Source organism: Porcisia hertigi, chromosome 21, assembly GCF_017918235.1.
Source record: "Porcisia hertigi strain C119 chromosome 21, whole genome shotgun sequence".
Lineage (NCBI taxonomy): Eukaryota > Euglenozoa > Kinetoplastea > Trypanosomatida > Trypanosomatidae > Porcisia > Porcisia hertigi.
Window position 1 is genome coordinate 60,829 of NC_090580.1, and position 24,872 is coordinate 85,700.

The 24,872-nt window shown below is 59.0% G+C and overlaps 8 protein-coding genes across 8 annotated transcripts; all 8 read left to right on the top strand.

Moving 5' to 3' along the window:
• Positions 1-1,426: 1,426 nt before the first annotated feature.
• JKF63_04994 (uncharacterized protein) lies at positions 1,427-3,583 on the top strand (the record flags this gene model as incomplete). The annotated part of the gene is made up of 1 exon (XM_067900964.1): positions 1,427-3,583. One exon carries the CDS (start codon positions 1,427-1,429, stop codon positions 3,581-3,583), a length of 2,157 nt encoding a protein of 718 aa, XP_067757327.1.
• An 860-nt stretch (positions 3,584-4,443) lies between these two features.
• Positions 4,444-7,353, top strand: JKF63_04995 (uncharacterized protein; the record flags this gene model as incomplete). Its single annotated transcript, XM_067900965.1, has 1 exon — positions 4,444-7,353. One exon carries the CDS (start codon positions 4,444-4,446, stop codon positions 7,351-7,353), a length of 2,910 nt encoding a protein of 969 aa, XP_067757328.1.
• Positions 7,354-8,018: 665 nt separating this feature from the next.
• On the top strand, positions 8,019-9,641 carry JKF63_04996 (uncharacterized protein; the record flags this gene model as incomplete). The annotated part of the gene is made up of 1 exon (XM_067900966.1): positions 8,019-9,641. One exon carries the CDS (start codon positions 8,019-8,021, stop codon positions 9,639-9,641), a length of 1,623 nt encoding a protein of 540 aa, XP_067757329.1.
• A 654-nt stretch (positions 9,642-10,295) lies between these two features.
• On the top strand, positions 10,296-10,760 carry JKF63_04997 (uncharacterized protein; the record flags this gene model as incomplete). The annotated part of the gene is made up of 1 exon (XM_067900967.1): positions 10,296-10,760. One exon carries the CDS (start codon positions 10,296-10,298, stop codon positions 10,758-10,760), a length of 465 nt encoding a protein of 154 aa, XP_067757330.1.
• A 581-nt stretch (positions 10,761-11,341) lies between these two features.
• JKF63_04998 (uncharacterized protein) lies at positions 11,342-13,138 on the top strand (the record flags this gene model as incomplete). Its single annotated transcript, XM_067900968.1, has 1 exon — positions 11,342-13,138. One exon carries the CDS (start codon positions 11,342-11,344, stop codon positions 13,136-13,138), a length of 1,797 nt encoding a protein of 598 aa, XP_067757331.1.
• Positions 13,139-13,591: 453 nt separating this feature from the next.
• On the top strand, positions 13,592-15,007 carry JKF63_04999 (uncharacterized protein; the record flags this gene model as incomplete). The annotated part of the gene is made up of 1 exon (XM_067900969.1): positions 13,592-15,007. The coding sequence occupies one exon, from the start codon at positions 13,592-13,594 to the stop codon at positions 15,005-15,007; it is 1,416 nt and encodes a 471-aa protein (XP_067757332.1).
• A 2,458-nt stretch (positions 15,008-17,465) lies between these two features.
• JKF63_05000 (uncharacterized protein) lies at positions 17,466-19,670 on the top strand (the record flags this gene model as incomplete). The annotated part of the gene is made up of 1 exon (XM_067900970.1): positions 17,466-19,670. One exon carries the CDS (start codon positions 17,466-17,468, stop codon positions 19,668-19,670), a length of 2,205 nt encoding a protein of 734 aa, XP_067757333.1.
• A 1,101-nt stretch (positions 19,671-20,771) lies between these two features.
• JKF63_05001 (uncharacterized protein) lies at positions 20,772-24,086 on the top strand (the record flags this gene model as incomplete). Its single annotated transcript, XM_067900971.1, has 1 exon — positions 20,772-24,086. The coding sequence occupies one exon, from the start codon at positions 20,772-20,774 to the stop codon at positions 24,084-24,086; it is 3,315 nt and encodes a 1,104-aa protein (XP_067757334.1).
• Positions 24,087-24,872: the final 786 nt, after the last annotated feature.

A 24,872-nucleotide genomic window follows, 5' to 3' on the forward strand; every position in this document is an offset into this window, starting at 1 on the left:
TTGTTTCTGTGCTGCTCTGTGGGGGGGGGGGGGGGAAATGTTTTGAGAGGTCAGGTGGTGGCAGTGTGGGTTTGCGCGCACGCGTCTTGCTCCTTCACCTCCTTCACCTCCTCCTCCCCCTCCCCCCCTTCCCGTGTTTATGTACAGTAGATCCTCAAACCACACACGACACTTGACGGGGTGATGCTGCTGCATCGTGGTTGACCCCCCGCCCTTCCCCAACAACAAAAAAAAATGAGGCCCCTGTCGCTTGTGTCCTCGATGTTGTTGTTTCTCTACGCCAACGGTCAGTCTCGCCATGAGACTCCTGCGACGAGACGCATCTGCTTCTCATCGCTCCCCGTGTGTGGAAAGGTGTGTGTATGCGTGCCTGCCCCGTTTCTATTTAACGCGCTTCCATGTAAACTAATGTTACCTCTACGTGCGCGTGCGTGCCATGTATGTATGCGCGATAGGACGTGAGCACGCACGCACACATACCCACGTATCCACACGCACACGCCGCCATAGATCTCTCTCTCCAATGTATGATCATTTCTCGGATGCACCGCTTCGCCTTCCCCATGTCCAGTCTCCCACCCCCCTCACACACTTTTTTTGGGGGGAGGGGAGGGGAGGGGAGGGGAGGAGGGAGGGGATTACATTTTATTTCCCTCCCCATTCGTTGGTGCGCGGATAGTTGCAGGCAACAATGTAAAATTGAAATTTGGACTGGCGTTGTTTACGGGGTACACCACCACACGCTTCTCGGGAGGGGGGGGGAACAGGGTACCGTACGTCATAGGAAAGAGAAAGTGGTGGTGCAAATTTTGCAGCAGAGAATTCGTCGCTGCAGCGCCAGCTCATTAACGTACATCGCCCCCCCCCCCGCTCCCCCTCCTGCCTCCCCGGCCCAATACGACCTGTCTCTGGCGTACCGCGCGTTGCTTTGTGAGTCGGCTCACATAATCTGAAGGCGAAAGTCTCCTTCAACGCAAGAGAAAAATGACGAATCAGTATCTGTGGCCTGCATCAGCAGCAGCACTTGTGCAATCGGTGGACCTTCCCACGCACATACACACACACACACACACGTGCGTGCTCCTAATATGTGCACATGCCCCTTTACGGACATCTTTCCCTCACTCGACCACGTCTCTATCACTCGTTAATACACCGACTTGTTTTTGGGGGCCTCTCTACCCTTCACCCAAGCGCCTAGTTGCCTTCCGTTGAACACAAAAGCTACGCCACGTCTTGTACCACCTGCTCTCTACACAGGCTTTCAGGGGACCAACAACTTTTCTTCGCCCCCTGTGTCACCCCCACCACCACTACCACTACCACTACCACCGCACTCCCTCGTGTGTGTCTGTGCACGCCTCCTCGCCATTTTTTTTTGTGTTTCCTTGTTAGCTTTTTAACGAACCCATCAATTCTACAAGAGATGAGCAAGGGCAGGTGCGACATCCTCTTCTTCGGCTCCATCGCTGTCAGCATCATTGGTCATGAGGTCCACAACGAGGCCGTGGCGGAGCAGCTGAAGCGGCAGAATACTTTGATGGGGCTTCATGTCACCGCCAAAGCTCCATATGTGAAGACAGAGGAAGTTTTTGGTCTTGTCTCCACCACTCCTCTCTGTGAGGTTCATCCTGCCAACTCCAAGAGCAGCCCGTCCACCTCGCAACCGCAACACCACCGCCAGCGAGCCGCCTTCCTTCCTGTGATGCTGGGGCTAGCCCAAGATGCGGCGGTAGAGGAGGTGCCGTCGGTCGAGGATCAGGATAGTGCACTGCCACAGCTGGACGCGGCGTCGAATGACGCCGATCCGACGCCAAGTTACTCCTCAGCCTCCGTCCGGATAGAGGTCGTCATGTCGCGCAGCGGTAGTAGTTCGGTACCAGTAGGGGTGAAAGAGGCCTTCCTGCCCTCACTCAACTATCTCGCTAGTCGTGACATGTGTACTGTGGTGCGCATCCCGGTGCGGTTCGACGTGATTCAGGAGGCGGCGGTCAACGTGGTGGAGCGGGAGCGTCGGTCATCAGAGCAGCAAACAACCAGTGGTGGCAACGGCAGCAGCCACGACGTTGTGCTCGGTGGCATGAGGGACTGCAAGGGTGAGGGCGATGCGGTGAGTGACGTGGCGCTCAGCGTGTACGCTATGGTGCGTGTCATTAATTTGACTGCGAAGGTGCGCCTTGCGTTGGAGGCCGACGATGCTGTGCGTCATCTTCTGGACCTGCCAGATCCGGTGCCGAAGATCAGTCTAGCCCTCACCCAGAAAGGAGACGCCCCGTACGGTGTAATGCCTCTCACAGAACTCTACCACCACTACCGGCAATTTTTTGCCTGCTACAGCAACACCGAAATCAAGCACAGTGACGTGGTGATGGAAAGACTCGCCAGCGCGCCGTCTCAACGTGAGGCGGACGCGTCGTTTCCCCATCGCTGGAATGCGCTAAGGGTTGCAGATTTGCGACCGGAGCTCCTCGGCGAGGTCGCGTTCGCGCCGCTCTTGGTCACACTAGCACACTGCACCAATCTCTGCGCCCTGTACGCCGACGGCAACCACCTCGGCGACCTCACCTGCGCACGCCTTTCCGCCCTTTTCCGGCGCCACCGCTACCTTTCATGCGTATCCGTCTGCAAAAACGCCATTCACGAGGCCGGTGGTGAGCAGCTGCTGCGGCTCGCACGCAACAACCTACGTATCACGTCATTGCTGTGTCATGGCAACTATTTCTCTGATGCGCTGCGCAGCCGCATCGAGGAAGTCGCCAGAAAGAACGCCAGCGTCATTGCTCAGGATCCACTGAACATATTCTCGCCTAACTACGACTACCTCAACGACCTATCTAGTCTTCCCGAGTCTCTCCAGCAGCAAGGTCTGCAGACGTGGGCAATGCTGTCTGCAGCACCGGTGGGTGATGTCGACGTGATGGTGCGCAATTTCACTACAAGCGCCGAGCGCACCCTTGGCGACTCGCCAGCCATCGCAATTGAGCGGACCAAGGAGGCGCTTCGCGCATGTGCGTCCTTTTCTGTGATTCCACCTGCGGCCCTGGCGCCATTCTTGAACGAAGTCATGCGCACCGTGTCTGTTGGGGTATCGCGTGTGCTGCCGGACCCTCTTGTGCGCTCCCTCTTCTTGGATATGGAGACAGTGGTGGCGCGGGAGCAGGAACGGATCGAGTCTCAGCGTCGTGGAGAACTCGCCGATGGCAGAAACACCCTCGACCACGACAAAGTGTCGCCTCTGCCGCCCGAGGTGTGTGATGCCCTGGGCGGCGTGCACCCACACACCACCGACCCGGAGGTGGTGTACGCTCGCTCCTTCATGCGCATCGTCGTGACAGCACTGCGGGGAGTGGCATTGGGCACCCCCTGGGTAAAGATAGCTAAAGTGCTTGAGGGTATTGGCCGCGTGCATCGCGACCTCGGTGTGATGCCAGAAGACTACTGGCTCGCGGTGCACATCTTCATGATCTCGGTACGCACCAGCTGTGGCGCGGAATGCTACGGTGCCGACTACGCATCCTCTTTCCTTAGTCTCCTGGCTCTGGCGGTGCGGACGGCGGCGAGCTCCGACGTAGTGCTGAAGTGAGTGAGGCACTGCGTAGGGGGGAGGGGGGGGGGGAGGGGGCAAAGAGTTGGGTGAGGGACTCATCTGCAGCGCTCGTCCCACATTATGATGCGTGTGCTATATAACCGCCTTTTCCTGCCCTCGCCCCCCTCTGACTCTCTTTGCAGTGTCGTGCTCATTCCCGTTGATGTGTTTATAGAAAGTCGTTTCTTCTGTGTGTGTGTGTGTGTGTGTGTGTGTAGATGCGCAGACGTTCCCCTCGCAGCGTATTCGATCACGCGTCACCGAGTGGCTCTTCACTCGTTTTCTCAACCGTGTGCTTACACTGACGCCGTCGCCGATGGTGACGAATGCCGGTCTGTATTGCTATCCGTGCATGTGCCACCACCTTCTTCGCCCCCTCCCTCCCCCCATACACACACACACACACACACACCAAAATGAAGTCCTCTCAACCTCTAAGAGGTCCACGAAAAAAAAAAAGCCGAAGACTCTCGACGTCAACATTTGGCAGCCGATGTCTCCTTCCGAGTGTAGCCCTGTTTTATTCCTCTCCCTGTGCCCTGCTAGTCGTCTGGCTGCCTACCAGTTTCCATACACAGTGACCCCCCCTTCCCCTTCCCCCTCCTTTTCCCTGCCTCCTCTCTCCTCACTTCCCCCACTTGCACGCACCTTACACGCTCTAGAAGGTGACCTCTTGACCCACCATCCTCTCCTCCTCGTGCATCATAATTATCTGTGAGAAGGCGGGGAGAACCTCGTATGTGCATACTTCCTCCACGCGTGTGTGTGTGTGTCAGCGCTGCTGCCTCGTCGGACGAACTCTCTGTTGTTGCACCGCCAAGCATAGGATGAGCGCACAGGGGCGCACGCACACAAAGATGGGCACCGTCTCTTTCGAGGAGGGGGCAAAGAGGATGAGCACGACGTCCGTGGTCAAGCTGATGCCGCACGAGTACCTCTACGTGGAGGACACAAACACGTGTGAAGTACTCACCGTAGTCGGCCCCATCACTTACACGCTGCACGACCATCACCGCGTGCTGCAGAACACTCCACAGCCATGCGTCATTGTGCCACCCATGCACTTCGTCAAAGTGAATAATCCAATGCACCCAGTGTCAGAAGTCCTCGCGACGATGCCTAACATCTCGACACCGTACACGGCGCTGAGAGGTCCATTCTCTTCATCCGCGGGTGTGACAAGAGTGAAGTACCGTAGCGGGGCGTCGCCGCTCAGTTGCAGTGAATTCCGTTTCCACTGTAATTCACCGTTTCCCCTCCTGCCGTGCGAGACTGTGGAGGGGCCGTGGCCAATGCCACTTTTGACCGCGTCCGAGGCGCTCATTCTGGAGGCGCTCGAGACGCATGACGTCAGGGATCCCATTACAGGAGCTCAGGCGCGGCGTGCTGCGCAGGAGCGCTTTCTTTTCCGTGGGCCCGGGCTCTACACCCCACGGATTGACGAGCGCATTGTGGACAAGATCACCGGTGTGTGCGTGTCCCCGCAGCAGGTATGCTACCTCTGCGCCAAGTATGACTTTGTGGATGATGACAATGTGTTCCGTGTGGCGGGGGAGGAGTGGATCGTGCATGCGAGGGGCCTCTTTTTTCCCCACCCAGCCACAACACTGAAGGTGCGCGATGCCTACGTGCTGACCAGCACTGAGGCTTTGCTGCTCGTCTCCCACAAGGCCTTCTATGATGAGCAGCTGCACGTGTTCCGTGAGGCTCAGAGGCCGTATCTTCTTCGCTATGACGACACCAAAGACGGGACATACGTGCCACGGCCCCATGAAATCCTTCAGGGTCGGCGTAGCCAAGTGCATCTCAGCGCCGTGCAGTATTGTGTTGTGATCAACCCCGTCGGCCCCGATGGGACGGTGAGGCCCAAGCAAGCGGAGGTTCGCGTGGGGAGGCAGAGCTTCATGCTGCAGCCAGGCGAATACTGCACGCCACCCCTCACGGCGCTGGTGCTCAAGGAGGACGAGGCGCTGTTGCATGTCGCACTGCAGACGTACACGGAGGCAGATGGAACCGTGCGAGAGGGCGGTTCGCGTTGGCTCGTCTACGGGCCGCGGCAGTACATCCCACCGGTGCACGCGCGGGTAGTGGAACGACGGCAGGTCATCAAGATCGACGATAACTGCGGTGTCTACGTGCGAAACATTCAAACGGGACGGGTACGCTCCGTCTTTGGCGCGCCGTTCATGCTGAGCGCCGACGAACAGCTCTGGGAACGTCCCATGAGCGCTTATGTGCGTCGACTGCTTGCGGAGCCGCGGCAGTCGCTGCGAATTACGGACATGTCCGCCAGCGAGAGGATGGATGCTTCGTTGGAGGAAGGACGAGCGACTAGGTGGATGGCGAGAGGAGGTCAACTCTCAAGCACCTTCGACGTTGAAGCGGTCGCGGGTGGCTGCTACAGCAGCAGCAGCAGTGATTCCTGCATGGATGACGCTGACCATGACTTGGTGCATGAGAACATTGACGCAGATGTGCAGCAGCTTCTTGATGCCGCCATCCGCAACGCGCACCCACCACGCCTCTCGCGCAACATCAGGCGCTACCACGTCATCACAGCGAACGTCGAGCACAACACATTGATGCGTCTGAGCGACACGAGCACCGGCTACAGCCGCGTGGTGGCCGGCCCTGCGACAGTTTTCTTGGAGCCGCACGAGCACTTCACCCCACTCTTCTTATCCGGTGGGCGTCCAAAGCAATCGCATCAGATCCACTCGCTAAGCCTCTACCTCGGGCCGGACTACATGGCTGATATCATTGAGGTCGAAACCCGCGATCACGCCCGTCTGCGGCTTCATCTCGCCTACAACTGGGAGTTTGGCTCTGTGTCCAGCAGTGCCCAGGTGGGCACGGTGGACACAAGGCTAGCCTTCAACATCCCAGATTTCGTTGGTGAGGCGTGCAAAGCCCTGGCGAGTCGCGTGCGGTCAACGATTGCAGGGCAGACTTTCGAGTTCTTCCACTGTAACTCGTCGACACTGATCCGCCAGGCGATCTTCACGCCGGCGGCCGACGGCTCTATCGTCACCCACGGCGACTCGCTCTGCTTCACTGCGAATGGTCTCCTCATAACGACGGTGGATGTGCAGAGCGTTGAGCCAGTGGACATGAAGACGCGCACCGCGCTAACAAAGAGTGTCCAGCTCGCAGTAGAGATTATCACGAAGGCGCAGGAAAGTGACGCCTCTCATCAGGCGGCTATCCTCGAGGAAGAGGCAAAAGGCGCGGTGGATCTGCAGTTGATGCACGACCGCGCCGAGGCCGAGCAACAGCGCACAGAGCTACTGCGCGTGATGGGCGAGAACACGGGGCTGGAGTTGTGCGGCGCCAGTCGCGCGCAGGCGCTGGCCGAGAGCGCCGCTCGTCTGGCAGAGGCACAGGCAGAGGCAGATGCCACCCCAATTCGTTGCGCCGCTCACTCTGTTGGGATAGATGCGGAGCTGGAGGTGCTGCGCAAGCGAGCAGAGCTGGACCTTGCACATCGCCAGCTCATGAATAACCTCGCCATCGACAAGATTCGCAGGCTTGCTGACATCGAGGCGACCAAGTACGAGAAAATCATGGATTCACTTGGGAAGGAGACTCTCATCGCGATCGCAAACGCAGGGCCGGAGTTGAAGGCGCAACTTCTTGGCAAGCTCGGCCTGCGTGGCTTCGTCGTCACCGATGGCAGGACACCAATCAACATGTTGAGTCTGGGAGACAAGCTGACTGCCGGGTCATCCACCGCCACCACGCCCCCAGCAGCTCCAGGAGGGGCATGAGCGCCGCAATAGAGGTCGGGTATCTGCGCAGCAACAACAAAAAGGGGGGAGATGGCGGCAGAACCATGACATCCCGCATGCGCGTACGCTCTCGGAGGGGAGTACAGTGATATGGGGCTAAAGCCGTTCCCCCTCCTCACGTCTGCCTTGGAGGAGAGGGGGGGGAGGGGGGAGGGGGCGCCTCCCTTATACGCTGTTTAAATCCCGCCCCGCCACTGCTGTGCTGTTTTTTTTCCTCGTGCAACTCGCTGCTACGGCACCGTCGTCTTTTTTATTGCTATATATATATATTGCCCCTTTAACCTACGAACGCATGCCCCCTTCAGGCTCGCTGTCATCCATGTACTACTATCGCGAATCTCTCTCACAGCTCCCTGCCCCGCTCCCCGTCCCCTTCTCCCACCCCCAGCCATCGTGGCTCTCCTCGCTCTGTCCCCACCTCGTGTTGGGTGCTGCCAACATGTCTGTCGGTGGTTCAGCAAACATCATGGAAAAAAAAGAGGGGAAGAGGCGGCGACCGCCTTCGCATGTACCCCATCATCACGTGTCTGCCTGGGATGGCTCTCTCTCCTTATTACACACATCCCTCCCTCCCTCCCCCCCTTTCACTCACATACACATAAGCAACGCGAGCACACTGGTGTGGTGTGTTTGCGTCACGGCAGATGCTGCACGAGGTTAACATTGGAACATCCGACATTCTCCATGGGGGGGGCCATGGCGGCGTCGAAGTGGACACGCAGCAGCAAGCGCCGGCGCTCTCTGTGGTGGAAGAACATGTGCAGCGCATGCGGCTGGAGCTTTGCGGGCAGCGCCGCCCGCCTAGTGGGTACGCGTCAACAATCTCGATCCCCGGCACAGCGGCTGGACTGGCCCGCGTTGCTGTGCTGATCGATCTACTAGACCAGATTCGCTACTGGGCCACTGAAGAGGCGAGCATATTCAAGGACGAACCGAGTGTTCTCGCAGAGACCGAGACCCCTGAAGCAGTCGTTGCCTGTCTCTGTAGCCAGCGTCCGCATCTGGTGGCCCAGGCACTGCGTGCTGTGCGACCGATGATGGGACATTACCAAACTGCCTCCGAAATACGTCGTGTGATGGCCGACCTCTGGGCCCAGCGGGAGCGGGTCCACTCGGCAGAACCGCTGCCAGAGGGATGCGATCCACTCCTAAGCACGCTGGCGGACGTCCTGGAGCAGCAACGGGGGTTTTTACCGGTTCTTGTGGAGACGTTATCCACCGCGACTGCCGTGCTCATTCATGATGGGGCAGCATGCGTGGACAGCGACGGTGCTAGTAATGCCGATGATGTGTCAGGGGGTAGCGTGTCGCTGCGCCGTCGCGCTGCACCACTGGTTGTCGCGCTTCGTGAAACCACGATGGTGCACCAGATGGAAGCTGCTATGCGGCGTTGCCCGGACGTGGTGCAGCTGCAGGTGGAGGGTGTCTCCTTCTGCGCCGCCTTGGTGGACCTTCCGTGGCCCCTCGCGACAGAGATCAAAGACGAAGAGGAGACTTGCACATCCCTCGCAGATATTATCGCACACAGCGACGGCGTGCTCGATGTGCTCCGGGGCGCCCTTCTGCGTCACCGTCAGCACTTGAGAATCTGTCGGGGTGTGATACATGTGTGGCGTGTGTGTGCACACCGACCAGGAAATCGGATAGCCCTTCTTCAGCATGGCGCATATGCGAGTGCACTGCAGCAGCTGCGTGAGGTGGGGCCGTACACAGTCGATGTATGGCGTGAAATCGCGGAGACTGTTGGTTACTTCATCCCGCTCCTGGATGCCTTCCAGCGCCGCTCCTTAGCCCTGACACTGCGCGATTTGCTACAGCGCCGCCCCCAACTCGAGGCCGTGGAACTCGTTTTGGCTCTGCTTCTCTCCCTGTTGATGGTTGCGGACAGCAGGCACAAGGGTGGTGATGGTGGTGGTGGCGGCAAGAGTGACGACGTCTTCAGCATGTACGCCATGTACCCTCAGCCACCGGTAGCCGCGTCGTCACCCGACGCCACCAACACATCCGTTGCGGGGCACCAACGCAGGACAGAGACCGTGCTCCATCTCAGCCCCCTTCAGTGGCATCCTGCACGCCATCACCACCACGGTGGCGCCTCAGCCGCGGATGGAGACACGTGGCACTTCCTGCTAGAACGGTGTATGGTACCGCAGTTGGTCAGTGGACTGCACGAGTACCTCAGCAACTGCGAGGCAGTGGACGAAGAGGACGCCTCTCAGGTGGACCGCGTCTGCAGGCTAGCCGAAGCGGTCCTCGGTTTCTTCTGAAGTCCTCCCACGCACGCACTCCTCGTCCGCACACAAAATTAGACCAACTTCGGTGGAAATAAAAAAAAAGGAGGGGAGGGGAGGGGGAGGTTGTGTGTGTGTGTGTGTGAGGGTGCGATATATGGACCCACATGTGGTTGTGTACAGCGAGAAGATAGACCTCTACTCCACGCACTGGCGTAGACCAACGCACCGAGATCATCAAAAGCCATGGCAAGTTGCCTAGCATTCTCCCGATGAGAGGCGGGAGAGGAGCGCCCGTTCCAACAATCAGCGTGATGACTCGTCAAGGAACGTGCCCGCTGTGCGCAGCGGCCTCACGCGTCGCCTCGGTATGTTTATCAAGAGAATAGGAGAGCACGCCCCTGACGATGGCCCGACACACCCACGCACACGCACGTCTGTGTCCCCTCTGGCGTATTCTCTGTGCCACGGCTCGCACTCAAGGCGTGCTTACACAGACCTCAGCAATGCCGCCTTCCCTCCCTCCCTCCCTCCCTCACCTTTTCTCTCCGTTATGCGCTTGCACAGCGCATGCGCACGTACGATAGGACCACACCGCTTATCACGAGAACAATCGTCAACTCTTCAAAAGCCATTCGCTCTCTCCACCCCCTACCCAGTCCCCTGGTGGCAGAACTCACGAACGCAGGTATGAGTGGTCTGTCGGAGGCACAACGCAGTCGTGCGGCTCTGCATTTTTTACTGCTAGACCAGGACTCGGATGGCTTTATCCGCAGCGATGAACTGGGAACCTACTTGCGGGCCATTGGGCTGTTCCCGTCGCAGACAGAAATAGAGGGCTACTGCGCCCTCGTCGACCCGGAGGGCCAGGGGCGTGTGTCGCAGGAGCGCGCGCTGGAACTTTACGAGAAACTCTATCCGGAACGCACCACTCCCGAGGAGGTTCGCATGGCCCTCAATCTTTTGGATGATGACGGAGACGGCTACCTGACAACGGTGCAGCTGCGGCATATCCTTCTGAATCTCGGCGCTCGTATCCCGCAGGAAGAGGCGGAAGAAATACTGCAAGACGTGGAAAAAGACAGCGACAATATGATTGCCGTGGAGGATATCATCCAGCTTCTAATCCCGACGGAGAGCGCAGATGGCTTCTGAGGTGGGGGGAGAGGAGAGGAGAGGAGGTCAATGAGTCTTCCACGCCACATCTGCACCTTCTTGCTGTCGTGGCTCTGTTCTTCACTGCCGCCTTCCTCCACCATTACAATGCCTTTCGCGACATGGATGTACAATAGCAGCACCCCCCCCCTCTCTCCCGCCCTTTCCTGCTCCTGCTGCCCGACTAAAGGCGAACAGCAGAGGCACACATATGCACTCACCCTCAAACAGATTGCCCCTCTCACTAACCGTGGTCACTCCAGTCACGCCCCCACCGTTTTATCATGTGTCTGCGGAAGCGCGGCATTCGCTGCTTTGTAGATCACAAGTGTGGCGATTCGCCCCGCCCCGCCCCGCCCCGCCCCCCCCCTTCCCTCTACTTTCTGTGAGACTCTGCCCCTCCCCAATCCACCGCGAACCCGATCTTCGCTGCTACCACACCACTTTCACTCGCCCCTTTGTATCTACCTGTCCGTCTGTTTCGATATCCCTCTAGCAACTCTTATCCCCCTCCACGGCACACTCCCACCCGCTATCCTCACACACGTGCGCACCAGTACCCCAACCATAACATGTAGAGTATGCCGCGTGCGCAGCTATTCATTGATAACGGCGGCCACAGCGTCAAGGCTCTCTATCTTCCAGCCTCCACCGACAGCAGTGGTAGCAGTGTTGCCTCAACGCATGCCTCAGCATGCACAGGCGGCCCGAAGCGTGGAGAGGTGGCAGCGGCACCCAGCCCAGCGCCTCCACCCAAAGTGCTCGTCATCCCGAACTGCGTGGGGGCGGCTGAATACGCCGGCACCGGCATTATGGGCGATCAGCTCGATCGCCTGCCGCACTATCATGGCCTGATGGTACGCCGCCCCGTCGACCGCGGCTTCGTTGTCGATGGTGGCCTGCAGGCGCGTGTGTGGGAGCACGTGCTCCAGCACTTCTCCATTGAGTCGGAGGAGGATGTGGATGTATGGCTGACAGTTCCCTTTGCCGCTCCGAAGGCCGTGGCGCAGCTGATCTGGCTTCTGTGCACGCGCAGTTTTCGCTTCGGCTCAGTGACGCTCGTGAGCAGCACCTTTATGAGCCTCGTCGCATACACCTTTGCGAGGGGTATGCCGGCCCCCTCGAACGTTGCCCGCAAGCGTCCGCGCAGCACCGTCGACGCCGACACGGAAAATTTGCACGGCCGCCCTGGCAGCAACGCCACTGGTGGCGGCCTGGCTGTCATGGTGGACGTCGGCTTCTCTGCTACCACCGTCGTTCCCTATGTGGACTACATCCCCCTGCGCAGCTCTATCGTGCGCCTCGACGTAGGCGGCAAACTTCTGACAAACCGATTAAAGGAGTATATCAGCTTCTCACAAATGAACGTGATGCAAGACACGTGGCTCATCAACCACATAAAGGAGAGGTGCTGCATCGTGGCACTGCACCCGCGGCGCAGTCTCCAGCGCTATGCGGCACTGTGGAAGGGCAAAACCCGGCATGAGGTGGAGACGACTCTGACCACGATGGCCCCACTGCAGAGAGAGAACAGCGACCTCAACGGGATGTCCTCCATCTCGCAGAGACCCAATTCACCAACGGCGAGTGCCTCAACCTCACCTGACGTGCCGATGCGCTACTACCTCCCCACCATACCCGCCCTCTTCCCTCTCGGTGTGTTGGAGGCAGAACTGACATCACGCCTGCCAAAGACAAGTGGCGTGGATGCCGCAGCGCTGCAGCACCTCCTCCTCTGTCAAGAGCGTTTCTTGATTCCGGAGTTGCTCTTCACGCCGGGTGATGTCGGCATCAACCAGCAAGGCATAGCCCAGATCATCACAGAGGGCATCTTCCAGCGAGGGCTTCTCCAGCACCTAAAGACGTTGCTGCAGCCGCTGTTGCTCCGCAACGTCTGCGTGTTCGGCGGTACAGCCGCTCAAATGAACTTCTGTCATCGCTTGGCGGCTGAGGTGGCAGCAGCTTCCCCGCATCCCCTGCCTGACAGCGCAGAATTGAACGCCAAAGAGAAAAAAAGCAGTAGCACACGCAGCACCACTAGTCGCTACGATGCCGCGGAGGTCAACGCCGAATGTGCTCCGCGCCGTCTCCCTGCGGCCCCGACGCTGCCAGATTTTCTCCTGCAGGCCGGAATCGCCGCCCCAGAGCTCTCCCTGCAGCCGCTGCTCGGAGCGTGGTGTCTATTATCGGCAACGGATGCCAATGTTAGTGATGGCGTTGCCACGACCAGTACTCCGAATGACGGTGGCGCACCGCAGCGAGAGCTAGTGCAACTGCGTGCGTTAGTGTACCAGCGGTCACGGATTGAGCTGCAGGGCCCGTCGGCGGGTAGAGTGGCCGTGGAGACATTCCAACACGCTCTCGAAAGTATGTTGTGAGGAGTGCCGGGTGAAGCCGCTGTACGAGAGGAAGAGAGAGAGGGAGGGAGGGAGGGAGGGAGTCATTGGTACCTTCGCTCAGCATCAACCCGTTGTTGCAGCCTGCAATGCTCCAAAGGAATCCACTGTTTACACACACCTACATAGGCGCCATATCGTCAATCTCACTGTCACTACTCGTGGCAACGTCCACGAGGCATGTTATACCTCTGGGAGCAGTAGTTTTTTTTTTTGGCTCGTGCATTCTGCTCGCTTTTCCTCCTCCACTAACCATTCCCACCCACCCACCCACCCACCCCCTTCCACACACACACTCCACACTGACCTCGATACGCTTCAGTTGATCTCTTCTTGACGTGCACCATCATAAATAAAAGCCCCCATCAGCCTCTACCCTCCTCCTTCCTCTCATCCACGACTCAGAACACACACACACACACACACACCATCAAAATGGCCTCACGCTTGAATAACCTCATGAGCCACATCGCTATCCGCGACTCGGATAGCGAAGAGATGCGCTACATCAAGCAGCGCCTCGCGCTCGCCTCTCTCTCCACCCAGTTCACCATGTCTTCGGAGAAGATGAAGCAGCTCACCATGTACATGATTCACGAGATGGTTGAGGGCCTTGAGGGCCGCCCGAGCACCGTGCGCATGCTGCCGTCCTTTGTGTACACTTCCAACCCAGCCAAGGCAACGGGTGTGTACTATGCGCTCGACCTCGGTGGCACGAATTTTCGTGTACTCCGTGTGAGCCTGCGCGGCGGGAAGGTCGACGACCGCACCGACTCGAAGTTTATCATCCCGAAGAGTGCGCTCTGTGGCGATGCCACAGACCTGTTTGACTTCATCGCGCAGAGCGTGAAGAAGATGATGTCGGAGAAGGCCCCCGAGGACCTGGAGAAGCGCGTGCCGCTCGGCTTCACCTTCTCCTTCCCGGTGGACCAGAAGGCCGTCAACAAGGGTCTGCTGATCAAGTGGACGAAGGGCTTCTCAACAAAGAACGTGGAGGGCAACGATGTGGTGGAGCTGCTGCAGGCATCGCTGCGCCGTGTGCGTGTCAATGTGAGCGTCGTCGCGCTCTGCAACGACACCGTCGGCACGCTGGTGGCTCGCTACTTCGTCGACACGGACGTGCAGGTCGGCGTCATCATCGGCACCGGCTCCAACGCGTGCTACTTTGAGCGTGCCTCGGCCGTCACGAAGGACCCCGCAGTGTCTGCCCGTGGCAATGCCGTCACGCCGATCAACATGGAGTGCGGTAACTTCGATTCCAAGTACAAGTACGCGCTGCCCATCACCGTGTACGACGACGACATGGACGCAATCACCCCCAATCGCGATAACCAGCGCCAAGAGAAGATCGTCTCTGGCATGTACCTCGGAGAGATTAGCCGCCGCATGATTGTGCACCTGGCTCAGCTTGGCTGCCTGCCCCGCGAGCTGGTGGACGGCCTCTCCAAGCCGTGGGCGTTCGAGAGCAAGCACATGGGCATGATCGCCGCTGACCAGATGCCCGGCCTTCAGTTCACCCGCGAGCTCATCAAGCGCATCGCCGGTGTGGATGTTACTGATGTTTCCGATCTGCACACAGTTCGCGAGATCTGCTGTCTGGTGCGTAACCGCGCCGCTCAGCAGGGCGCTGTCTTCAGCGCCGCCCCGATGCTGAAGACCCACACGCAGGGCCTCGCCACGGTGGCTGTCGACGGCAGCGTGTACGAGAAAGTGCCCTCTTTCCAGCGCCTGTACCAGGAGAGCATCACCAGCATTCTTGGCCCCGCGTCGAACGCGAAGGTGGTGCTGCAGAAGGACGGTAGCGGTGTCGGCGCCGCGATGATCTGCGCGCTGGCCGCCAACCAGAAGTAGGCAGTGTTTTTCGCAGCAGCACACGCAGAGACACCCTTTGGGTGGAGTCTTCGAAGTCTGTCGTGAGCCCTCCCCCCCCCCCTGCCCCCTTCAGTCTAGCAACAAAAATGGGCTCGTCGCGATCCATCGCTGATGTATTAGTTGAAGGGAGGGAGTCTAGTCCAATCGCAGTTGCGTATGTTACTTTCACTTGCGTCACTTCGCTACCCCCTCCCGGAAGCATGCGGGTCTGTTTAGAAGATTCGTGTGACGACATCCGCACGCGAGAGGCAGCTGTTTGTGGAGAGTACAACTCCAGAATGTTTGCGTCTTGCTCACACGGGTCTTCCAGATCACCCCCCCCCCTAATTCCGACTTACACGTACCACACTCACAAGTCTCTTCCCATCCCTTTCTCCCCCCCCCCCGATTCGCTCGTCATCGCTAGCGTACACGCTTTGCTGACCCCACATACACGCGCGCGCGCTCTTTTTTTTTCCCAAATGTGGAGTAAGAGGCAGAGGGAGGCAGCGGCACGTACACTGTAGATGACCAGCGCTTCGACCAACGAAAACGCTCTTTTTTTTCTTTGCTTTTCATCCCTCTCCCTCACTCTACCCCTCCCCCCCCCCCACCACCACCCGCCTGACTCATCACTCCTCGTGGTACAGCCTTGGCCCCTCAGTCTTGGTCTCCCACCCCCACGCCGGTCTCACTTTACGTGATCCGCTGTGTGTGCATGACAGTGCGATGTGCCCTTCGCCTTTTGCTTGGCTCTCGAATGTCGTAGTTGAACAACAATAAAAGAAATTGTCTTTGTATACTCGACCGCATCGGCATAATATTGAGCGAGGAGCGCTGGGGTGGTGCCACCATCACATCCTACCTTCAGACTACCCCCCTCTGTCCATCAGGTGGGTCTCCCTCTGAGGTGGGCGGGAGCGGGGGGTGGGTCTGTGAGCCACATGTAATGCTCTGAGCTCTTTGCGCTGTGTGTCGACGCCTCTTTTTTTGTGTATTTGTGGTCTTCCACCAAGAGATGCCTCTCTTCAGCGGGCTTACTCCTGCCCCTAGCGCCCTTGCTATCCCCCCCCCCCACCCCCCTCACTACATCCACAGCGCAAGCAGCCATGTAGACACGAAGACAAACAAGCGGATGGGGGTTATGTGAGGAGTCTTTGCTGAGTCTCCTCCATCGGCCTGGATCTATCTGAACAGCGGTGCACATCTGCAGGCACCGATAGACCTCGTCGTGTGATTCAAAGGCATAGCTCGTGGTGTATTATTTCTGGTGCGGCACACGCACCTCGCCCCCCCCCCTTCCCCTCTCCACATCATCACTTCCACCCCCCACCAACCCATCCTCATGCCAATGTCCTGGATGGCGGTGCCTCAGGGCGGCCGGCCACAGCGAGCACCCCAGCCCAGCCCAGCCCACACCTGAGAAATACACCGCGAGGGTGGACCGGCATGATGCGAGCGGCTGTGAGGCGACCAGCGACACTGCAGTGAGTAGAGGCGTTGAGGGCAGAGGCCGCGTCTCGGGCGACTGAGCCGGCGCTGCTGTACTGCGCAGGGCCGCCGCTGTTGTCGCACGGCGCCATGGGGCCCGTGAACACAGGCACAAGCGCACAGGCCAGGCCGGGGGGGGGGGAGTTGTCGGGGTGTGTGGAGTGTGACGTTCGACTCATGCCTGGTATGGCAGAAGAGAGGGCGAAACACGTTTGAACAACAACAAAAGAACTTTCATTGAATTTGCTTTCGCTCTTAATCTCCCAGAAGGAAGAATAACAAGACGATGAAAAAAACAGATCCTCCCCCACCGCACCCCGATGTTTGGGGGAGGGGCGAGGCCATGGCGCCGATAAATATGTTGGCACTGACACTCGCACACATTTGTGTGTGTGTGTGTGTGCCTGCCGGTCTGCCGACCGCACACTCTCTTCAAAAGAAATGAATCCTTTCTTACAGTGGGAAGCCCATAAAATCCTCCCCTCACTCGCCCCGCCAAAAAAAAAAGGGGGGGGCGTTAGGGAACACACACGGCACAGGCCAACATCAACCGGACGCCCTGCCCGCCCCCCCCCCCTACACACACACACACACACCCTACTCACACTTTCTCGAGGAAGAAATGTCGATGAAGGATGCCCCAAAGGGGCGGGAAACAAAGGCAGTTTGAAATGAAAAAACAAAATCTGGTTCCAGAGTTATCCAGTCACTCCCATCCCTGCCCCCTCCTCCCTTTCCTCTCCTCTCCTCTCCCCTCCTCCCCCCGAGTGCTGCAACCCAACAGTCCCAGCCTCGCCACTAGTCATCACTGCCACTCTCCCTCTCTCCTCCCTCCCTCACCACCCAATTGTCACCTACCTGATAAAACTCGTGGCAGCTCCCCGGAGGGGGGATACGTGTTTGCCCATCCACACGCTACGAATCTACCTCGTGCGCGCACTCGCAACCGAGGCAGCTGCTGCCTCTCATGCAGAGCCGTTCTATGCGCTGCGTGCAAGGAAGTTTCAAAGGTTGCCCTGTCACCCCTTTCTATTCCCAACCTCTGCCGTGTCGGATACCGTCTATCACCCGACGAGCATCTTCCCTTCTCAACAACCACAAATTATTTACACTCGCGCGCAACTACTCACAGCAAGAAGGCCAGTTCTCGTCCAACAGCGCCTCCGCCTCGGCAGGGTCCTCCACCGCCGCCTCCGAAGCGTCCCCTAACCTCGCTACAACAACGCTTGGCTCCCTCCAGCGCTATGTGCAGCAGCGCGACTACGAGGGCTGCGCAGCTTTCTACGAGAAGCACTTCAATGCAGCACAGCAGCACTTCGTCATCGACTTCTGTCAGTCCTTCCTGGCGGATGCCCGTGATGCGCTCATCATGCTGATGCGCGTGTACACCAACCTCGGGCGTATCGACAAAGTGCGCGAGGTGTTTCGTGTGGGACTGCGCGACCTCGCTGCCCCAACTGAGCTGATGTCGACATCGCCCGTGAGTTATGCGTGGTTAGGCAGCAGCGTCCGGCATATGGACAGCAGCGCCACTATGACTACCGCCGGCACCTCACTGACGCTTCAAGAGGACCCCCTCGCCCCGGTTGCTGCTGAGGGAGAGGGAAGGTCATGTGAGAGTCGTGCTGTCATTCAGTGGCACCGGCCCACCGTACTCAACGTGAACGTCTTCAATGCGTACTTCGAGGCACTCACGCGACGCAACAAATATGCGGTCGAGGAGGTCATCTTTGTGCTCGATCAAATGAAGGCATGCGAGGTGGAGAAGGATGCGTTAACCTACCACTACTTGGTGGAGCTGAACGTGCGGGCGGGGTACGACCCTACCGGGTTGTGGGAAGAGATGAAGCAACTCGAGCCGGAGGTGGTCCCGTTGCCGGCCACGGTGCAGACGTTCATGCTGCGCGTTGTGCCGTACAGCGCAGACCCGTCCCTAGTGGTGGAGGTGACACGCGCCGCCCTGCGGTACGGCACCGCCATAGTGGACAAGCGCATGCTAACTGAGCTTATAGTGCAATGGCTTAATCCTGTGACGCGTGCCCCTAACCAGAGTGAGAGCAGCACTGGCGCCCGGAGCCGCCAGCACAGCGGGGCGCAGGCGCCTCGTCTGAAGCTGAGCACCGCCTCACCCTCCTCTGTTGCGCAATACCCGCCCGAGTATGTGCTGTGGCTCATGCTGGAGCTGGAGCTGCGCTGTGTCCTGGAGAAGGCAAGTTTTACTCAGTACATCCAGCGCCAGCACCTCCTGGAGCTGTTGCTACGCTGTGCCAAGTGCACCGACGCGGGCACAGCGGAGCAAGTGCTTGCCCTGATGGACCGGCACGCCATCGCCAAAACGGCAGAGGTGCTCGCGCTGGTTGTGTGGTGCTGGTCGCAAGCACTCGAAATTGAGAAGGCGCTCGATCTCATCGAGTGGATGGCGCTGAAGGGCTACCTCGACCAAGTCGACTGCTTTCGCAAAGCGCAGATCGAGACCCTGCGCTATGCGATGGACCGCCACTACCTCATGACCCTCGCCGATGCCATCAGCACACCCGCTCTGGTGGAACGTGCGCTGTCTCACCTGCAGGCACGTCGACAGAAGAACAAGCTGGTGACGGTGCACACGCTTGACCTGCTGGTGCTGGCACTGGCTCGCATCGGCGAGGAGCGCAAGGCGCTGCAGCTTGTATCAGCCTATGAGCCCAAGTGGGGATTAACGCCACGGACTAACACATACAACGCCCTTCTCACTGGCTGCTCACGCCACCGCAGCACGATGTTGCACCGCGTAGTGTACAGGACTATGAAAAACAGCGGTGTTGCGCCAAACGTCCTGACGTTTCGCGTGCTTATTCGACAAGCAGTGTCGTCCGGCAACATCGACGAGGCCATATTTTACCTAGAGGAGGTCACGGCCCACCCTGGGCTGCGAATCGAGGTGGAGATGATCCTCCCAATTTTGGAGAGAGCCGCCCGCGTCGGCGACGTGGAGACGGCGACCCGCGTTAGCCAGTATTCTCTCAAGTGTGACATCGGCATCGACGGCAGCGTCCTGCGCAGCGTCATACAACTACTGACGGAGGCGGGGCAAAATGTGGAGGTTCTGAAGAGCCAAATTCCACTCCATGAAGCGCTGCGATCGCGATCCAAGGCGGGACGTCAGCGCGCCAGGAACGAAGTGCTCGTATAGGCGCGCCTATTGGGAGGATTCGCTGATAATGGCTGCCCAAGTGGGGAAAGGGGAGAGCGAGAGCGAGAGGACATGGAGGGAGGAGAAGAGGGAAGGGCAAACAACGGCATGTGTGGTGCACCTACATGCAAGCACGAAGAGAGCACTCGCAGACAACCCGTACATGTCAGACATTGGCTGCCCTGCGGGCACCCACCCACACACCGTCTCCCTCGGGCCGTTGTTTCTTCGTTTAAAAATATGTGCTCCGTGTTTGCCGTGTGTGGTGTGCGTATGTGTCTGTATGGCGGGAGGCTTGGGAATTCGCTGGCGTTTGTGGTTTCTCCTCTGCTCAGCTGCGCACTGCGCTAAATCCCCCATAAAACACACACACACACACAGTGACATGGCGTTTTTGTGGAATAGCGACTTGATGTACCGCGTAGACACCACCCCCCACACCACCCCCCACCCCCTCTCCCCCTCGTTCTGACGCGCAGATGGACGGTTGAGTACTCGTGAACCAAGCGTGCGTAGAAAGCAAGTGAAGGGGTGGGGGGGGGGGGTTGAAAAACAGCGCCACCTCGTCTTCGGCCTTTCCCTTCCCCCCCCCCCTCCCCCTTCTCACTGTAACCCCCAACACTGACACATTATCACATCTCCACACACACACACACATGGCACACAGCACAGCCTACACCACACACACACTGCCCATTATCACCACCACCACCACCAGTCGACTTCTCTAGATACACGCAGCAGGCACACACGTTGGAGAGAGGCTCCATTCAGTTGAAGGCAGGACGGGGTTGGTGAGGATCGAAGTGCCTCCAACCATCCCATCCCCGCGGTTTTGTTTTCCTCGCAGAGGAGAACGCCAAGTGTAAGGCGAACAAACAAAAATTGGCGAAAAGTGACACGTGAACTCAAACCATTGACGTCAGTGACATCGACGGCTCGGCCAGGAACTGCGAGCGCACGCACGCGCGCATATGTCTGTGTGCCGGTGTGTGTGTGTGTGTGTGTGTGTGTGTGTGTGTCATGGGACAGAGAAAAACTGCTACCGCATTGTGAGTGAACTCGCTGCGTGCCCACGAACGCGCAAACTCGTGCACAGCCATGGCAACCGTGGACACTGTCAAGGGGCGGTACTCGTCCTACAAGCTGCTGAACGAGGTCGGCCGCGGTGGCAGCGCACTTGTTTACCGCGCACAGGACGTAGTTACACGCAAGAATGTCGCTGTGAAACAGCTGTTCGGCAACCAGCCGCAGGATATAGAGGATTGGCTGCGTGAAGTTGAGGCTTTACACACCCTCAAAACGCATCGCTGCCCACACGTGGTGGAGTACCTGGACCACATGCAGCAGCACAACCGCCTTTTTCTCGTGGAGGAGCTCACTGAACACGGGTCGCTGCTGCGCCGTCTCAAGAAAGACAGTAAGTTGACGGAGGGCGTTGCCTGCCACTATATCTTCCAGGTGCTGACCGCCCTCTATCACATGGAACCGTGCGGTGTTGTGCACGGAGACATTAAGGCCTCCAACGTTCTCCTCTTCGACGGCGATGTTGTGAAACTCACCGATTTTGCATTGCGCTCGCATGGCGAGGACGAACGCGAGGACGCGGAGCCGCGCGCCACAGCGGCCCGCACGCCGTCCTCTGAGCCGTCACCTACTACTAGGGGCAGCCGTGTTGGGAGGGGCGCCACTGACGAGGGTGCCGGCTCCACGCCTTCGCAGTTTCGGGGGTCCGCTTACTGGGCAGCGCCAGAAGTCCTCGCCGGCGCCTCGAGGGCAACACCGGCAAGCGACATTTGGTCAGTGGGCTGCCTCGCGGTAGAGCTGCTGACAGGGAGCCCGCCGTACTTTGACCGCACTGTCCACAATGCAATCCATCACCTCCTCAAGAAGTACTACAGTGTGCTCAGCGAAAGCGAGGCGAGTCATGGTGACGACGAGGGGCAGCATGGGCCGCGACGGAAAAAGAACGGTGCGAACGAAGGGGATGGTGCATCGTCACTGGCAGCTGATACAAAGAAGACAACAGTGACGACAAGCACTCAGGGCTTGGGGAAAGATGGCGTCCCTGTGGCCAAGACAACTGCATCGAGCAGCACTGTGGGTGCATTAGACCAGTACGAGGCTGCTGTGCCACCATGCGAGACGACGTTGCTCCCACCCCTTCCCGACTACCTGTGCGTAAGCGATGAATGTATGTCTTTTCTGCGCATGTGCTTCCGTTGCCGCGCGGCCGACCGGCCATCCGCTGGGGAGCTGCTCCATCACCCGTGGTTTCTAAACTGCGCGGTGCCGCAGCTGCTGCGGGCGGTGAGAGAGGGTCGGGGCATAAACACGACAGCAGGCGAAGAAAGCGGCACTGGTGACCGTTTTGGTGTGATCGAGCAGTGGGTCGAGCGGAACCTGACGTGTGATTCAGAGGACCACTGCAAGTCATGGCTGAACAGTGACGCGCTTCCGCTGCTCGTGCCGGTGCTGACGCCGCGTATCATGACGCCCAAGTACATTGGAAACGTAATGCGCTGCTTTTCCCGCTTTTCAGAGGCTCGCTCAGCCTTGGCGACACTCTTTCTGAACCGGCTGGGGTCGACAGAGCTCTGGGGAGTGGAGGAGCTGACGTCAGCGTGCGACTCGGATGACCTCGCCACGCTTTTCCGACGGTGCTGCGCAGTGCAGGACGCGCAGGTATCTGTGTACACCCCCACAGACCCGAGAGCACTGCACTTCGTCTTGGATCTGGAAAAGGAAAAAGTGGCAGCGTGTGTGCGTGCGTTGCACTCACGTCTCGTGTTGGAGCCGACGGTGATGCCGATAACCCCGAGCTCGCCGACGGCTGTCGCAGGCGACACCGCAGTGGAGCTGAACAACCATCCCCCCTCTTCGTGTTGTGCGGCGGCGCCGGTGCATAAGGCGTCAGATTACGCGCCACCATCCCTTCAAGAACAGCACGAGCAACAGCGGCGTGCACGGGAAAGGCTTCTCCGCGACGGCGGCGCGGCGGTACTCTGCCAGTGGGTGGAAGAGCAGTGCAAGGCCACCTTCCTGGGCAACACAGCGCCAAGGTTGGAGTGGTGCACAATGAATTCGTTACTCGACGTGCTCCTCACCATAGAGCCGCTGGTGGGAGGGAAGGCTTTGTTGTGGGGATTGGGTCCTGAAGCAAACGGTGGCCGCAGCCCCACATCTGCTACTGTGGGCGCAGGGAGTGCGAGTGGTGCTGCTATTGCCAAACCGATGACGGTTGTGGCCACTCCGCGCGGAGGCCGAGGCGGGAACGAGATGAATGATGCCTGGAACAAGTCGTCATCGGTGACGGGTGTCCCGTCGTTAGTGCCAAAGGTCTCGATGAGCCCGCGGGACTCAATGCCGGCGACAGCGGCAGTGGCGGGCGGTGGTAATGTCCTGCTGAGCGCCACGGGTAGCACCATCCTTGGACACCACGCCGACAACGGGCTTCCGCCGGAGCCAGTGCACTGGGTGACATCTATGTCATGGCTGCTTGCGGTGCAGGAAGCTGCGCGGCACCTGTGCGAAGCGGCGGTGTGCCTGCTTACCCGCTACATCCCTGTCGCCAGAGAGAGCAAGGCCGAGTACCTCGAGAAGGCTGGCGTCAGTCTTGCCGCGACGTTGCTCCTCGTGGCCTCGAGCGAAGTGGTCAGCACCGAGGTGCGATGCGCGGCTGTCGAAAGCGTGCCGCAGCTCCAGGCAAGTTCGCTCCATGCGGCCCGGTACCTGCGCGACCCGGTGCGCTGCATTCCTCTTCTGGCCCTCACCCTGAAGCGGTCGTATGGCGTACCGGCGCTGACGTCATGCCTGCTCACGGTCATCACCACCTTGACTGCCGAAAAGCAAATGCTTGCTGCCTGTACTGGCTGCTCGTGGGTGTGGGAGGCGCTGGTCTCTTTGCTGGGAGAGGTGGAGGCAACAGCCGACAACGCTGCTGGCGGAAACCACAGCTGCTCAGTCTCCTGCAGCGTAGTCAGCAACGACGTTAGTCCCTCCTTTGGAGCTGATACCTCGACGGCTTCACCGTGTGGAGTGCCAGAACCCACAGCAGTCGAATCGTCTAGCACACAGGGCTGCAGCCGCAGCCGCAGCAGCGGTAGCGCCATGGCGACCTTCACTGAGATCGTAGCTCTTCTCTCCCACTGGTTTGCAGAGGTGTCACCGACCGTGCTGCTGAGTAGTGCAGCAACAGCAACAACGGCATCGGGAGGAATAACCGATCCTAGCCATCTAACGGCGCCTCTACCCCTCCCTGTGCTACTTCAGACACTTCACCGTCAGCTCGTGGCGCTGTCGCAGAACAGTCGCGTGTGCCACCGTGATGTGGTGCCGGGAGTAACAAAGGCACTGCGGCACTTGGCCCCGCTCGAAGCTGCCGCCAGCGCCTGCCAAGGCTACGGATATGCGTAGGTGTGCTACTCTTCTCCTCACTTCTCTGTGGTCGTTCTTTTTTATATATTTTTTTGCCGGTGCTGATGGCGCTCCACGCATGTGCGCAATTTGGGGGGAGAGAGAGAGAGAGAGAATGTGTGATAAAATGGAGACGAGGTGGCGTCGCTGATTACGCGGCGGACGGAAGAGAAAAAAAAAGAGGCTTACATGTTTGCGGGTGCTTCCCGACTTCATGGTGCAAGTACATCTCACCCTCCATGTTCTCAATCACCGCCCCCCCCCCCCTCGCCACCACAGCATCTCGCTCTCCCCCCCCAAAGCTTCACACACACACACACACACACACACACACACACAAAAGCAACAAAACTAGAATGATGAAGCGTATCCACTCCCCCACCCCTCGGTGAGGGAGGGGAGCATCGGTTATGAGGTGGAAATCACCGGCTCCTGTGCGTGAACTACGCTCGTGTAAAGTCATGGGTGTCGAGAGCGGGTGGGGGTGGGAGTGTGTACTGATCATCTTGATGCGCCGGGGCGCGCTCGTCACGGTTTTCGATGTCCACAATCGCACGTATTTGCCACCCTCCCCCACACGCATCCCACCACCAGCATGACCACCCACATGGGCCCCCTTCCCCCCCCCCCCCCCAAACACACACACGCACACACAAATCGCGCCGCAATGATATTACACGTCTCAACACATCTTCGCTTCTTGGCTTCCTTGTCTCCTCTCTACAGTTTTTTTTTTTTGCGTACACGGACACAACAGCGCTGGTCGCCTCTCCTTTACGACTGGCT